General features: G+C 47.5%; 1 protein-coding gene across 1 annotated transcript in view; it reads right to left on the bottom strand.

The window, feature by feature from the left end:
- Window positions 1-13769, bottom strand: part of DNAJC5B (DnaJ heat shock protein family (Hsp40) member C5 beta) — a 46964-nt gene extending 33195 nt beyond the window's left edge. Inside the window, exon 1 of the mRNA XM_090037332.1 lies at window positions 13663-13769. Within this exon, the coding sequence (XP_089893458.1) occupies window positions 13663-13769 (107 nt within the window). The remainder of the gene's footprint in view (window positions 1-13662) is intronic.
- Between the last annotated feature and the right edge of the window lie 1382 nt (window positions 13770-15151).

The following is a 15151-nucleotide window of genomic DNA, read 5'->3' as shown; positions in this document are numbered from 1 at the left end:
TCCTGTACAGGGTATAGCCCTCTATACCCGTGATCCAGTCATGGGTGGAGTCCCACCAGGTCTCCGTTATCCCAATGATGTCATAATTCTTTGCACTGAGCAGGAGGACGAGCTCCTCCTGCTTGTTACCCAGGCTCCTGGCATTGGTGTACAGGCAGGCGAGTGTGACCTTGGGGGCTCTTGTCTTGCCCACAGATTGTGCCAGGGCTGGGGCAGGGGTGGGCTCCCTTAAGTGCCTTGGTCTGCTGGCTTTGCAAGGGTCGCTCAGCGGGCCAGCAGTGGCAGTAGTCCCCCCATCCCCCAGCAGGCTTAGTTTAAAGCCTGGTGGAGCAGGTCAGCAGCCTGGCTGAGAAGAGCCTCCTCCCCAGGGGAGAGAGGTAGAGGCCATCTCTTCCCAGCAGCTCGCTGCCTCTCTCGCCAAAGAGCGGGCTGTGGTCATGGAAGCCAAAGCCTTCCCGATGACACCAGCTCCGCAGTCTTTGGTTCACTGCGTGGATCCTCCTCTCCCTCCTCAGCCCATAGCCTGAGACTGGGAGGATCGACGAAAACACCACCTGAGCTCCCAGACCCCTAAGCCCCGCTCCCAACTCCCTGTAGCGCCTCATGACCTGGCTGGGGGTGCTCCGAGCTGTGTCATTGGTGCCCACGTGAATAAGGAGCATGGGGTAGTGGTCTGTGGGCCGGAGGAGCTGTGGGATCCTCTCCGCAATGTCTCGGATGTGGGCCCCCAGGAAGCAGCAGACTTCCCAGGCTAAGGGGTCGGGGCAGCAGATTGCCCCCTCAGTGCCCCGCAGGATGGAGTCTCCCACAACAAACACCTTTTGCTTTGACTTGGGGAGAGCGGGGCCAGTAGCTGTGGTTGAGCCTGGGTTGCCTGTGGGAGCCGGCAACTGAGCAGGCTCTGTTGGGGCTGCAAGAGGTGCGAACCTGTTGCTAAGCTCCAGCGAGGGAGGGGCCTTGGTGCAGCGGGCCTTAGGGCCCTTGACCACCTTGGTCCATGCCCCTGACTGGGCAGAGCGGGAGGTCCCAGAGTCCTCCTTAGTCCTGCTTTAGGCATTGTCATGATTCCCCATTATGGCCTATGGGCAAAACGTCGAAATGAGTTGAAACAGCAAAACACTTTCGATGAAATGAAATGGGACAGTGCTTCAAAATGAAATGAAATGATGAAATGGGACACTGTCCCTTTGAAAAGGTGAAACAGACATTGAAATGAAACAATAGCATTTTGCACAGCCCTAATCTCTTCTGTCTGATTCTTTTCTTACAATGGACACTTCAGTGATGCTATAGCATGGTTCTGTTCTGTTTTTTATATCTGGATATATATTGGATATATATATTCATTTCTGGCATATTCATATTCATGAATGACTGGTGCTTCCAAAACTGAGGCGCACCATTTGTAGGTGGCAGTGTTGGTAGTGGGTGGTGAGTGGGGACTGCCCACAGATGCCAGTGGCGGAGGTGAGGAGGGGGCAGGTGGTAAGCAGCAACCTCTTGCAGAAGCCGACATTGGTGTTGGCCTATCTCGGCGGGGGGGGCACGTGCTGCCCCCTGTGCCCCCACTATACGTCACCTATGTTCATATTTCAAGACTCTTTATTTCCCATGAGATAAAACTCTTCCTTGGTTTAGTAGAAACAAAATAGACTCAGTTTAAAGACCAGAAATGACCTATCTAAGTATAAGTAAATTATCTAGTCTGATATCCTGTGCACTACAAGCCTAACATTTCACCAAGTAACCCATATTTTGAACCTAATAATGTATGTTTGACTCTGGTATATACTGCAGAAAGATGTGCAGTTCTAACATCAAAAGATGGAGTATCTATCACCTCCCTTCACTTGTTAACTACACTGATAATAGAAAAATGTATACCTTATTTCCAGTCTGAATTTCTCTGGTTTCTGTTTTCAGCCATTGGTTATGTTTATGCCATTCTCAACTAGACTAAAAAACCCCATTAGGACAGGGGTCAGCCAGGTCATTGAGGCCCACGGACCTTTGGATCCAGCCCACTGACCAATGGCATTTGGTAGCGGGGGGATTTGCTGGGGCTACACTGCAGCCAGGTGGCAGAGGATTTGAAGGAATGGGACTTTGCCTATGGTGCACTGCACTTCAGCTCAGTGACAGGGAGAAACAGCAGAGGTGTCCAGGTCCTAGTGCAGGGTCATTCCAGCCTTCCACTAGAAAACTTTGTTGACCCCCTGCTGTAGAACCTTAAATTTACTTGATTCTAATATATGCATAACTTCATAATGAGTAATCTCATAGTCTCTCTTTGATAAAACTAAACAGATTGAGCTCTTACAATTTTTAACCGTTCGCATTTAGCAGCAGTGCATGGGACTGGTCAGCACTTTGGGTCAGTCAGAGTGCCTATTTCAGTGCGCAGGGTCAGTTTGTAGGTGCAAGATGTGACTGCGGAGCATGCAAGGCTATTTCATCTGGCCTGTGTGTGTCTCCCATGGGTCTAGAAATTTGTCAGTAGGGGACAATTGCTGCAGCAGCGATTAAGGTTGCTACCACTTCCTGACTGCCAAATTTCTGAACCAGTGAGGAGCACCAAGGGCTAAATGATGCACTTGGGCTGTAGGTTGAGCACCACTGCCATAATGCATTCTTCCCAGTCCTTTAATTATTTCTGTGGCTCTTCTGCAGTCTCTCCAGTTGTTCAATACATTTTTTAAAAATTGTTGACACCAAATCAGATGCAGCATTCTAATACTCCAAGTGATTCTATTTTCTAATTTCTTTACAAAGACAAAATCACCTTCTGTTTTCTACTCGCTACGCTACTGTTTATGTATTCAAGAATTACAATAGCCCTTTTTGCCATTAGAGGTTCATAAAGAGTTGCTTATGTAACCCAGGTACACCCAAGGGTGTGCTGTATTCTCAATAGGATGGGATGAGTAGGCAGGAAGGGGTGCTGTGAGAGGGATGCCAGAATTTTGAGCAGATCCCTTTTTCCTCTATAGAGTTAGCCCAAGCCCAAAGTTCTTAACTATTTACAATTTGAGTTATAATATACATAAACATAGAACTAAATATCATATACATATATTTACACAGTGAACATTAACCAATAACCAAGGTCAAACCCTAAATAATACTATTTACAATATCACAATACAACATTTAAATCGCGAAATATAAAAAGGTGTGAGCATACGGTATGAACAATCTTAATAACATCTATTTCCTTAGTATAGTCCCTGACGCATGGCAAGAGATAGTCCTCCTTCTAATGGGGTCCCCTGTGGGGGGGAGGAGGGATATCCAGGAAGCACCAGGGGTCTCTCCCCTTAGGGTCTTGACTACATGGGCAGCAGGGGGCTGCTCACCCAGCCCCTTCTCTGGGTTTGCCCGCCCCAAATGTTTCCCCTGTGAGACTCAAGGGCCCAATGACTCATGCTCCCCCAGGTGGTGGTGGTCAGGGCACAGCTTAATGCGGTCTCCTCTGCTGGAGTGCCTTTTCAGGGCTCTCCTGCAGTGCTGGGCTTCTCTCCACCCTGTGCCCTGCTCTGGGAACTGAAGGCTCAGCTCTTCTCAGCTGCTGCACTACTGCTGCTGGCTCCTGGGTCCTGAACCTCACACCGCAGCACTACCATTTCCCCGTGCTCTGGCTCAGCACTGAGGGCTCTCTTAACACATGCTGGGCCCTTCAGGCCCCGGCCAGCTGTCCTCACACCAGGAGGCTATCCCAAGCAGCCTCCACTGCTCCCTGGCTCCCAAGGCTTGGGCCTGTGCATTGCCTTGCGCACCATGGGACCTGGTCGCTGGCTGGGAGATGAAGCCTGAGCCACCTCACTACGGGCCCCAAAGCCCTGCCAGGGTTGCAGACTCAAGCTGCCGCTTGCGGCTCCCAAAGCCTGGGCTCCATGAACCAAACTGTGGACCATGATGGGCCCAAGCAGTCTCACACTGCTCCCAGGGCTGGGTCTCCACATACCATCCCTGTGCACCATCAACAGCCCAAGCAGTCTTGCACTGCTTCCAAGGCTGCTCCTCCAGTGGCAGCTTCAGGAGCCTTGGGCCTCTTGCCTGCTGAGGGAGAGCTCCCCAGTTTTTTTTGGCTCCACTCTTCTTCAGTCCCTTACTGCATCTGCCCCTCATGCTGGTCATGCGACTCCTTTTATACGCTCCAGGGCTCCAACCCTGAAGTCTTCCAGACCTGACAGCTTACAATCTTCAGTTAGGTCCAGGAGAAGCTCTTCTCCCTCTCCCCTCAGTAAAGGGGGCATGACTTTATTTGTCCTGCTGCCTCCTGATTGGTGGATGGGCTCCAGTAATCAAAACAGCAGGATCTCAAGCCTGGGACTCAACCCAAGCTCTGAAAGGTGAGCTTGCTACACTTACGTATTGTGGCTGTCAAATTCTTTTCAGAGCTCCTGCTTCCCAGGGTACAATCCCCCATTCATTAGATATGGTCTGCATCCTTCACTACCAGCTGAGCTTTCATTTGGCCCTTCAATGGGCTGTATTTAATGACCTTTGTCATTACCATTCAATAATAATTTTTCAATGGGTGCACCTACACATGTGCTTTACTGCACAGCTAATTAGTCACTGTACATGTGAGGCCATATTGGGGCAGTCAATTAATGAACTCCACTGTAGGACAGTACTGTCTGGGACTGTTACTATCTTACAATGGAGTAATTATGTGTGCCACAATGCATATGGAGATGGTGACCAGGGCTGGCTGGAGCACAAGGGTGCTACAGTGTGGGGGCTGCCTGCCAGCTAGCCCTGCACTGCAGCACCCTCCTGCTTCAGCCAGCCCCTCCACAGTACATTGAGCCAGGATGAAGCAGCCTTAGGCTGGCAGGCTGATCACCCCCAGCCCCCTGCCAGCCAGGGCTACTCTGCCCCAGCTCAATGGGCTGTGAGCCCAGGCACACATGTTTATTGGGCGGTGAGTGTCAAGGGCTATAGGCTATACAGGAAGGACAGGATAGGAAGGAAAGGTGGAGGAGTAGCACTCTACATCAAGGAGGAATATACTTCCTCGTTAATTAGCATGGGGGTAGAGGGGGGGCACTCTGAGGTGCTCTGGGTTAGAGTAAAAGGCAGTCCAGGGGAGAGAGACTTAACGGTGGGAGTCTATTATAGACCTCCCAACCAGGGAGAAGAGCTCGACCTGGAATTCTTAGGTCAGCTTACAGAGGCAGTGAGGGCTAAGGATGTGGTCATCATGGGGGACCTAAACTTCCCAGACATCTGCTGGGAGGAGCAGTCAGCCAAGTCTGATCGCTCACGTCGGTTCTTAGCCAGACTGCAGGACCTCCATCTAACCCAGGAGGTGCACAGTCCCACCAGGGGAGACGCCTTGTTGGACCTAGTGCTGGCCACGGGTGATGACCTGGTGAGGGGGCTGCGGGTGATGGGCCACCTGGGAGACAGTGATCATCGCTTGCTGGAATTCACCATCCAGCGTAAGGTGGCAAAGGGCTGCAGCAAGGCAACAGCCCTAGACTTTAGGAGGGCTGACTTCAACAAGCTAAGGAGGATAGTTGGGGAAGCGCTGAGGACCCAGAGGGGAAGGGAATCAGATGTCGAAGGTGAGTGGTTGCTCCTTAAGGAGACGATCCTCCATGCCCAAAGGGAGGTAATCCCAACAAGGGTCAAAGGGAGCAGGAGGGCACATAAACCCCCATGGCTCACTAAGAGCATCCGGGAATGTCTCCTTGCTAAAAGGGAGGCATATACCCAATGGAGAGATGGGGTCATCGCCAAGAAGGACTATGTTATAGTCGCCCGAGGATGTAGGGGGGCAGTCAGGAGGGCCAAGGCAGAGTTGGAGATAGGACTAGCTTCCCGGATTAAGGACAATAAGAAGTCCTTCTTCAAATACATAGGGGGTAAAAAGAGGGTCCCGGGTAATGTGGGGCCCCTGCAGGACACGATGGGCAACTTAGTCATCACACCAGATGACAAAGCTAACATATTTAACGATTTCTTTGCCTCTGTCTTCCTAAGTAGGGACCAGTTCAGCCACCTCCCTGCTGGGCCCCCCTCGGGCCCCGAGAGAGACACGCCTGGGCCAAGGGTTAGCGAGGAGTTAGTTAGGGTACTTCTGGAGAAGCTGGACGTGTTCAAGTCCGCTGGTCCGGACGATCTTCACCCTAGGGTTCTACAGGAACTGGCTGAGGTCATTGCGGGACCCCTGGCACGGCTCTATGAGCATTCGTGGTGCTCTGGCGAGGTGCCGGAGGACTGGAAGAGGGCCAATGTGGTCCCTATCTTCAAAAAGGGAAAAAAAGAGGACCCGGGAAATTACAGGCCAGTTAGTCTGACCTCAATCCCGGGTAAGCTCTTTGAAAAAATTATCCTGGCACACATCCAGGAGGGCCTTGCGGGGGAATGCATGCTCAGGGGCAACCAACATGGGTTCATCAGTGGCAGGTCTTGTCAGACCAACCTGGTGGCCTTTTACGATCAGGTCACCAAATCATTAGACGCAGGGGTTGCTGTGGATGTAGTCTTTTTGGACTTCCGGAAGGCTTTCGACACTGTCTCTCACCCTGTCCTCATCAAAAAGCTGAGAGACTGTGGTGTCGATGCCCACACGGTCAAATGGGTCGCCAACTGGTTGGAGGGCCGCACCCAGAGGGTGGTAGTGGATGGGTTCTTCTCGACCTGGAAGGATGTGGGCAGTGGGGTTCCGCAGGGCTCGGTCCTCGGGCCTGCACTGTTCAACATCTTCATCAGTGACTTGGATGAGGGGGTAGAAAGCACCCTGTTCAAGTTTGCTGATGACACTAAGATGTGGGGGGATGTGGGTGCACTAGAAGGATGCAATAGGCTACAAGCTGACCTTGACAGGTTGCAACGGTGGGCGGATGAGAATAGGATGGGGTTTAACACTGATAAGTGCAAGGTGTTGCACATGGGGAGGAAGAACCGGCACCACACTTACAGGTTGGGGAACTCTCCTCTTGCCAGCACGGAGGCGGAAAAGGATCTTGGAGTCGTCATTGACTCCACGATGAACATGGGCCGGCAGTGTGGGGAGGCAGTCAAGAAGGCCAATCGTACCCTATCATGCATCCACAGATGCATCTCGAGCAGGTCCAGGGAGGTGATCCTCCCCCTCTATGCGGCACTGGTCAGGCCGCAGCTGGAGTACTGCGTCCAGTTCTGGGCGCCACACTTCAAGAGGGACGTGGACGATATGGAAAGAGTTCAGAGGAGGGCCACTCGTATGATCAGGGGTCAGCAGGGCAGGCCTTATGAGGATAGGCTACGGGACCTGAACCTGTTTAGCCTCCACAAGAGAAGGCTAAGGGGGGACCTTGTGGCCTGCTACAAACTGGTCAGGGGGGATCAGCAGGTATTGGGGGAGTCCCTGTTCCCCCGTGCACTGCCAGGAGTGACCAGGAATAACGGTCACAAACTGGCGGAGGGTAAGTTTAGATTAGATATTAGGAGGCGCTACTTCACAGTCAGGGTGGCTAGGGCCTGGAACCAGCTTCCAGGGGAAGTGGTGCAGGCTCCTAGCCTGGGGATTTTTAAAAGGAAGTTAGATGAGCACCTTGCCGGGGTCATCTGACCCCGGTGCTCTTTCCTGCTAAGGCAGGGGGTCGGACTAGATGATCTACCTAGGTCCCTTCCGACTCTAGCTACTATGAAACTATGAAACTATGCTCCTGGGTGCAGCATTTACTCCTGTACAAACTGCACCATAGTTTATTTCTCCATTCTGATTGTATATGCAATCAGCTGGGGCCCCTGCTAGCCAGGGCTGCTCCAACCCTGCTCAATGTGCTGCAAAAGGGCTGGCTGAGGCACAAGGGTGCTTCAGTGTGGGGCTAGTTGGTAGGCAGATCCTGCACTGAAATACCCTTGTGTCCTAGCCAGCCCTGTCAGCGTCTACATGTGTGGTGCTGCACAGTAAATAATGCCACTGCAGGATAGTACTTGTATTTACAAGTACTAACTTACAGTGGTATTTACTAGTTTACTGCAACATAATAGGGTTGCACCTGTACCTGTGGAGACTTTACTGCGGAACTAATTAAGTAGCTCTGCAGTAAACATCTCACGTAAATGTGCCCACTGGGCACATCTACACAAGACATTTACTGCACAGTAGACTAATCAGCTGTGTTGTTAACATGTGCCCTTTTACGCTGGAGTAAACTAATTTACTCCACAGCAGCATAGTACTTGTAAATACAAGTACTATCCTGTTGCGGGGTAAAAAACTCCACAGCAGCACACATGTTTGGGACACCAGAGGGCTTCAGTGTGGGGCCTACCTGCCAGCTAGCCCTGCATCCTCATGCCCCAGCTATCCTCTCCACAGTATGCTGATCTGGGGGGGCGGGGGAGTAGCCCTAGGCTGGCAGGCTGAGCCCCAGGCCCTCCTGCCAGCCAGCCCTGCTCCAGCCTGGCTCAATGTGTTGTGATCCCAGACATATGTGCAAATGGCAATAAACTCTGGAATGTATTGCTTTTGGGCCCATGTTCAAATGGCACACCTGGGAGCAATGAACTCCAGACTTTATTGCTTAGCATTAATTGCACGTGTAGGTGTGGCCACTGATAGCTACTTTTTAGATTTGGCGGTTGGCCATATTTTAATCTTTTTAATATGTGCTGTATTGATATTGTGTAGAGCAATATTTTAAGGAAAATGTTGTGTGCTACGAAGACAAATGCCTTAAGGAATCAATCTGCAACAAGACTAAGTTATTCTATTATATGTATTATCATTCAGTAAAAGTCTACCAGGTGGGTGATGGTAAGTTATTTGACATTTCAACATTTTTCCCAATAAGCACTGCTTGTTGTTTCTTACTGTTGAATTAAAACACATTCTAGTTTTATTGGTTTGGCATGATCCAATACCAGTTTTCTTAATTAGTGACTTTTTCCAAATGTACCACAAGAAACCTATAACCCTAAGGATGACACATTTACATTGTTGTGGTATATGAGTCATGTTAGTATGTGCTTGTTCTTTTTTTCCCCCCAATGGATAAAAGTAGCACACAGGGTTTATGAAAGGATTTGTTTTTACAAAGCATCTGACACAGTCACAATAGTTATATGTGGTAGTAAAAGCAACCTGCCTTGCAGTTTCATTATACTTCACAGATTTTTAATGTAACTATGTTGTGACTGTTTAATTCCACTGCTCTGAGTGTCAGAATGATATTCTCAGAAGGCTCCTGCTTGCTGAAACATTTTGAATAACAGCTAGAATAAATATGTAGTGATTAGGTGGATATGAATACCTTCTAAAGAATTTTTTTACTCTATTAGAAGACAAAAATATATGGTGATAGTAATAAAAAAAATAAGAGTGACATGCAATGGTTGCATGAAAATAATTTAGATTTAGTGAATTTCCTCTGTACTATACCATCAGGGGCAAGAGTCTTCCTCACCTATCTACCTTTAGAATGGACATATGGGGTGCTGACAGATGTGAAAAAAACAAGCATATAGCGCTTTACTGGAGGAGGAATCATGTCAGTTTAATCCAGCTCTCTAGCATCTGTATAGGAGGCATAAGATCCGGAGACGGAAGAAATACATCCTGACTCTAGTGGATTTTGCAACTCGGTACCCGGAGGCAGTTGCCTTGACCTCCACCGAGGCACATGTGGTTGCTGATGCCCTAACCAAGATCTTTCAGCTGGGTTTTCCCTCTGAGATCCTGACTGACAGGGCTGGGAACTTTCTGGCAGAGGCGATGAGGTGCCTGTGGGAGTGCTGTGGAGTGAACACCTCCAGACCACAGCCTACCACCCTCAGACAAACGGGCTTGTAGAAAGGTTCAGCGGGACCTTGAAAGGGATGCTAAAGGCCTATGTGGACTCTAACCCCAACGACTGGGATGAGAAACTTCCACTTTTGCTCTTTGCCTACCAGGAGGTGCCCCAGGGGTCCACGGGGTTCTCGCCATTCGAGTCGATGTTTGGAAGGTGAGTAAGGGGGCTTCTCGGTTTGGTGAGAAAAGGAGTGGAAAGGAAAAATCTCTTCCACTAGACCTCCATGGTAGAATATGTGCTCAGCTTTCATCAGAAGCTAACTGACATGATGAAGGTGGCATGAGACTCCCTGGCCCAGTCCCAGGTGAGGCTGCAGCTGGAGTACTGCATCCAGTTTTGGGCTCCACAATTCAAAAAGGATGTGGAGAAGCTCGAGAGAGTCCAGAGAAGAGCCACCCGTATGATCAGAGGTCAGGAAAACAGACCTTATGATGAGAGGCTGAGAGCCATGGGACTCTGCTGCCTGGAAAAGCACAGGCTCAGGGGTGGTGGTGGCCACCTATAAGTTTATCAGGGGTGTCCACCAGGATCTGGGGGAGCAATTGTTTACCAGAGCGCCCCAAGGGATGACAGAGTTGAACGGTCACAAACTCCGCCGCAACCGATTCAGGCTGGACTTAAGGAAGAACTTCTTCACTGTCCGAGCCCCAAGGTCTGGAACAGACGGCCACTGGAGGTGGTTCAAGCACCCACTTTGAATGCCTTCGAGACACATTTGGATGCTTATCTTGCTGGGATCCTATGGTCCCTGATGACCTCCTGCCCCTGGGGCAGGGGGCTGGACTTGATGATCCTCTGGGGTCCCTTCCAGCCTGAATGTCTATGAAATCTATGAATCTATGAAACTGCGTGCTTCACCAGGGCTTTGTGGTGCTTTTATCTAATAGCTGAAGCATATGAGCTATACAGAGGCTGGGCAAGCCAAGTCAAATTGATATGATTTCTCTTCTGGGCACATGCTGAGCTTGGTGTAGGGGTGTACCAAGATGAAAGTAAAGCACTGGTTTTTACCTCCTAAACAGTTTTCAGGAAATTTGCCAAGAGTAGAGACTCTTGGTAAAATCTGTGCCTCACTGGCTGCATTTACACATGCAATTAATGGGAGCATCTACACAAGATGTTTACCATGCAGTTGACAAATTAACTGTGTGGTAAATGTCTCAGCATCTATACATGCACCCCTATTAGGGCACACAAAAATAATAAAATCCACAGAAGGGTAGTGCTTTTTCATGCACAGTAGCATGGCTGGGGCACAAGGGTGTTTCAGTGGTGGCGCTGCCCGCCAGCTGCACCCTTGTCTCCCAGCCAGTCCCTCCACAGCATGTTGAGCCCAGTCAGAGCAGCCTTGGGCTGGCAGGATGACATGCTGTGCATGAATAAACTCCGGAGTTAATTACTCTGGAGTAATTTGCTTCTGGGTATATCTTCAAACAGTGCACCCAGCAGCAAAGAACTCAGGAGCAATAAGCTCCTAGGTTTACTCATATGCACTAATTGCATGTGTAGATGTGCCCAGTATGACTGAATAAACCAGAACAAATTGCTCCATAGTAAACTACTTCTGGTCACAGTATCTAAATGTGTAGCCAGGATACCAGCAAGTTAAGCTGGGAAGAAGCAGTTTAGGCCAGGGCTGCTCTTGCCCTGCTTTGCCTCCCTGCAGCAGTCAGGGAAGTTCCAGACTCCAGCTGCAGCTGCCAGCCCTGGGCTGGCAGGGAGAATGGGGGTCAGCTCCAGGCAGCAGGTGGCTGCATTGGGCGGCAAAGGAGCTGGCTGGGCCATGAGGTTCCTCCAGCTGCCAAGCCATGTGGCTAGGCAGCAGGTAAGAATGTGGCACCCTGCTGGTTGGGCTGACCAGGAACAATTTACTCCTGGGTCAGTATCTACATGTGTGTTGCTGTGCAGTAAATAACTTTGCAGTAGGATAGTACTTGTATTTAGTACTTGTATTTAGTTTCGTGTGGCCTAATAGCACTGCATGCGTAGACATGAGACATTGTTGAGATCATTAGGCAACTCTATAGTAAATATTTCATGTAGACGTGCCCATCAAGTCAATAAGTCTTGCCATTGCTAAGATGTATCTCCCTTTTCTGCACATCTAAATTCCATGGCACTTTGAAAACCCCTGGTGCTAATGGTCCTCTGCTGCTTGTAGCCAATCTGTGTTGCCCAACATCTCATAAAATAATGCTAATTTGTATCTTCACTGTGGGATGAGAAAGATGGGTTCACAGATACTGTAATCCCATGCTCCACTATCTTAAAAAAACAAAGTGGTTATATGTGCCTGAGGTCCAGTCAAAATTTAGACAGTTTCACCATCATTATCTTTATCAAAGCTCTAATTTTTTTGCTAATGTAGTTATTTTAGTAAAACACCTAATGTATACAAGTGGGCAATTTTATACTTGCTCTGGGTGTGGCAATTGTCATACTGGAATTCCTCCACACTAGTGTATAGGTGCCGAGTTATACTAGCAGTATGTGCTTTAAATTAGTACATTATATTTTTATCATTGAATTGGAATAAGCTATACTGGTTTAACCACTTATATAATGACATCTAGACTAAGGCTGATGCTTTAAGTCTTTTAGCATAATTAAAACAGTGTAGCTTTTAAACGAATTCAAAGCTTGATTCTGTCAGGTTACGTAAAAATGACTTAGAAATACGTAATCGTCTACCCTTATTTTGGGTTGTCAGTACCAGAGCCCTATGTATGATGACACTTTAATGTCAACATTAACTATTTAATTGCTGTTGATTTAGCAAAAAGGAGGGGAAACAGGGATAGGAAGATGAATATTCAGAAGAAGAAAAAAGGACTAGCAAAGGAATCACATATAAAGGAAGAAAGGAAAAATAAAGAGCAGAAGTAGTAGTTATCTTGATTTTTCCACTGAGAGACAAAGTCAAGGATGGCTTCTCATATGGTTTAGATCTATGTGGACCTGAAGCTGTCATTAAAGATGAATAATCATTGTTCCATTCTGGCATATGACCAGGTGTCATTTCTAACCTTTCCTAATAATGCATAGGAAACCTCTGTGTAATTTGTTCATGTATTTTATAAATAACTTACCTTTAATGATAGTCATCATTGTCCAGGAACTTACAGGGTGTATTTTTATTTATCTCTAACTACTTGTGTTTGGGAACTTATTTATGTTCTGGGAACTAACTAGTTTTATAATTCATATATCAACATTTTAAAAAAGTGTAGTGACAAACTGTACAACATCTATTTTATACAGTTTACCAATATAAGCTGCTAATGTACTTATATGCACTTTTGATAAAAATGAATCCATCTACAGTACAATACAGGTATAAAATAAAACATGTTTTTGCAACTATAATTGGCCTGTACTTTTCTGTTATATGCACTGGCTTTGTTAAAAAAGCCCACAGTTATATCTAGGTTTATACAAAGGACATTTTCTAAAATTATCTCTAAAATTCGGGAGCTCAATTTGAGAAACCTTGGGCTTGATTGTCAGAGCTCAGAAGCATCAGCAACTTAAGATGATTTCTACTGAAGTTAATTAACTCTTCAACAAAATCAGACCCAAGGTCTCTCTAGTTAGCTTCATAAAACTGAGACATGCAAAATTAGTCTATTTTTTAATCTTTCAGCCACTCACTACATCACTTACATCAGAGTTACTGATGTCTCATATCCAGCTTTATACTAAGGTAACTTAATGGTGGTGTTACTTCTGGTTTACACTACTTAGAATGGTTGGAGCCTGTAAGATACATGCCTAGACAATACATATAAACCCTAATAGAACCAACTTTATGTTGCTGTGACATACAACACTTTTATTGCCTATATTTTAAATATTTCTTAAATACCTGTAGGATTTCTTAATTTCTTCATGTGTTGCCCCTTTCTCCACAGCCAAAATTTGATACAATGCTTCTCCTGATGTTGACAAAGCACGTTGCCTTTGTTCAGTCATCTTAGCTGTGCATTACCAAGATTGCTGATGTAGAACAACAAAATATAGCAGTTCAGGATTGCAGACATAGACATAATATTCTAATGCTAATTTTAATCAGTTAAATTATCATATGAGTAAATAATATTGAAATAAAACCTCTGAAATAATTACAAAAGGACACAAAGTAATGAGGGCACGTTCACACGAGTGTGCACATTCATCTTCCACTGTCTCAAAGCCTTTTGAGATGCTGCAAGAGGCACGTGCAGGAACGAAAAAGTGTTTCCCGTGCTGTGGGACAAAATTAGACCCCTGGATATCTAGGGGTCAAAAACGAAACAAAACAAAACAAAAACTGCAGGGGAAAAAAGCGTGGCACGGCACAGTCCCGGACCATGCTTTGAGGCAACTGGAGGCTCAGTCCTCCATGGAGATGCTCTGGTAGCCAGCTAGAGTGTCTGTGGCTGCCTCTCGCCCCAGTGCTGAAGCTCATTTGTGAGCTGGGGGTCCTCCCAAGGCTCCAGCTTCAACAATTCTGCTGTGTGGCCTGGCCATCAGCTGCAGAACAGCTCCGGGTGGCCTTTCAGCAGTATGAGTTGCCTGAGTGTGCGCTGCACCCATTTTTTTTCCATGGGATTTTTTGACCCCTGGATATCAAGGGATTTTATTGCTATTGGCACATGTGTCCAGGATCACAACACATTGAGCAGGTCAGAGCAGTCCTTGCTGGCAGGGGGTCCCCAAGAGTCAGCCTGCCAGCCTAGGGCTGCTTTCCTCTGGATTAAAATGCTGCAGAGGGGCTGGCTGGGGCATGAGAGTGCTTCAGCACAAGGATAACTATCAGGCAGCCTCCGCACTGAAGCATCCTCATGCTCCAGCCAGCTGGGGTAGTGTATTTACAAGCATTATCCTGCTGCAGAGAAAACTAGTTTACTCCAGCCTAACAGGGGCACATGTGTAGATGCCAAGATGTTTACAGCACAGCTAATTAGTTTACTGCATACTAAATATCTCGTGGAGATGTGCCTGTTGAATGTAACAACAATATTCTCATTGACTTCAGGGGATGAAGCCTGGACCTGCTATTTTAATGTCCTTATTACCTTTTATTTTATGCTTTCTCATTCAGGTCCTAGAAAACCAATTTTTACCTTATGCTAAATCATATTTCCTTCAGAGGGATACTAATTTTATAGCAAGCAATGTAGCTCCTTTAGGGCTACTTTCTGGCCAATTTTTCCTTTCTGAATGCAAAGCTACTGGACGGAAAACAAAGAATTGAGGCCAATGTACTATTTTGTAGAAATATCTGCTGTGTTATATTCGTATGCTTGCAAAAGTTTGAAATTAATTAGGATCCCATCTTGAGATGTCATGGAGGTGGCTTGCAATATAACAAT

The sequence above is a fragment of the Crocodylus siamensis genome, chromosome 3, assembly GCF_052110815.1.
Source record: "Crocodylus siamensis isolate JL-2025a chromosome 3, ASM5211081v1, whole genome shotgun sequence".
NCBI lineage: Eukaryota > Metazoa > Chordata > Crocodylia > Crocodylidae > Crocodylus > Crocodylus siamensis.
This window is presented reverse-complemented; position numbering and strand designations above follow the sequence as displayed.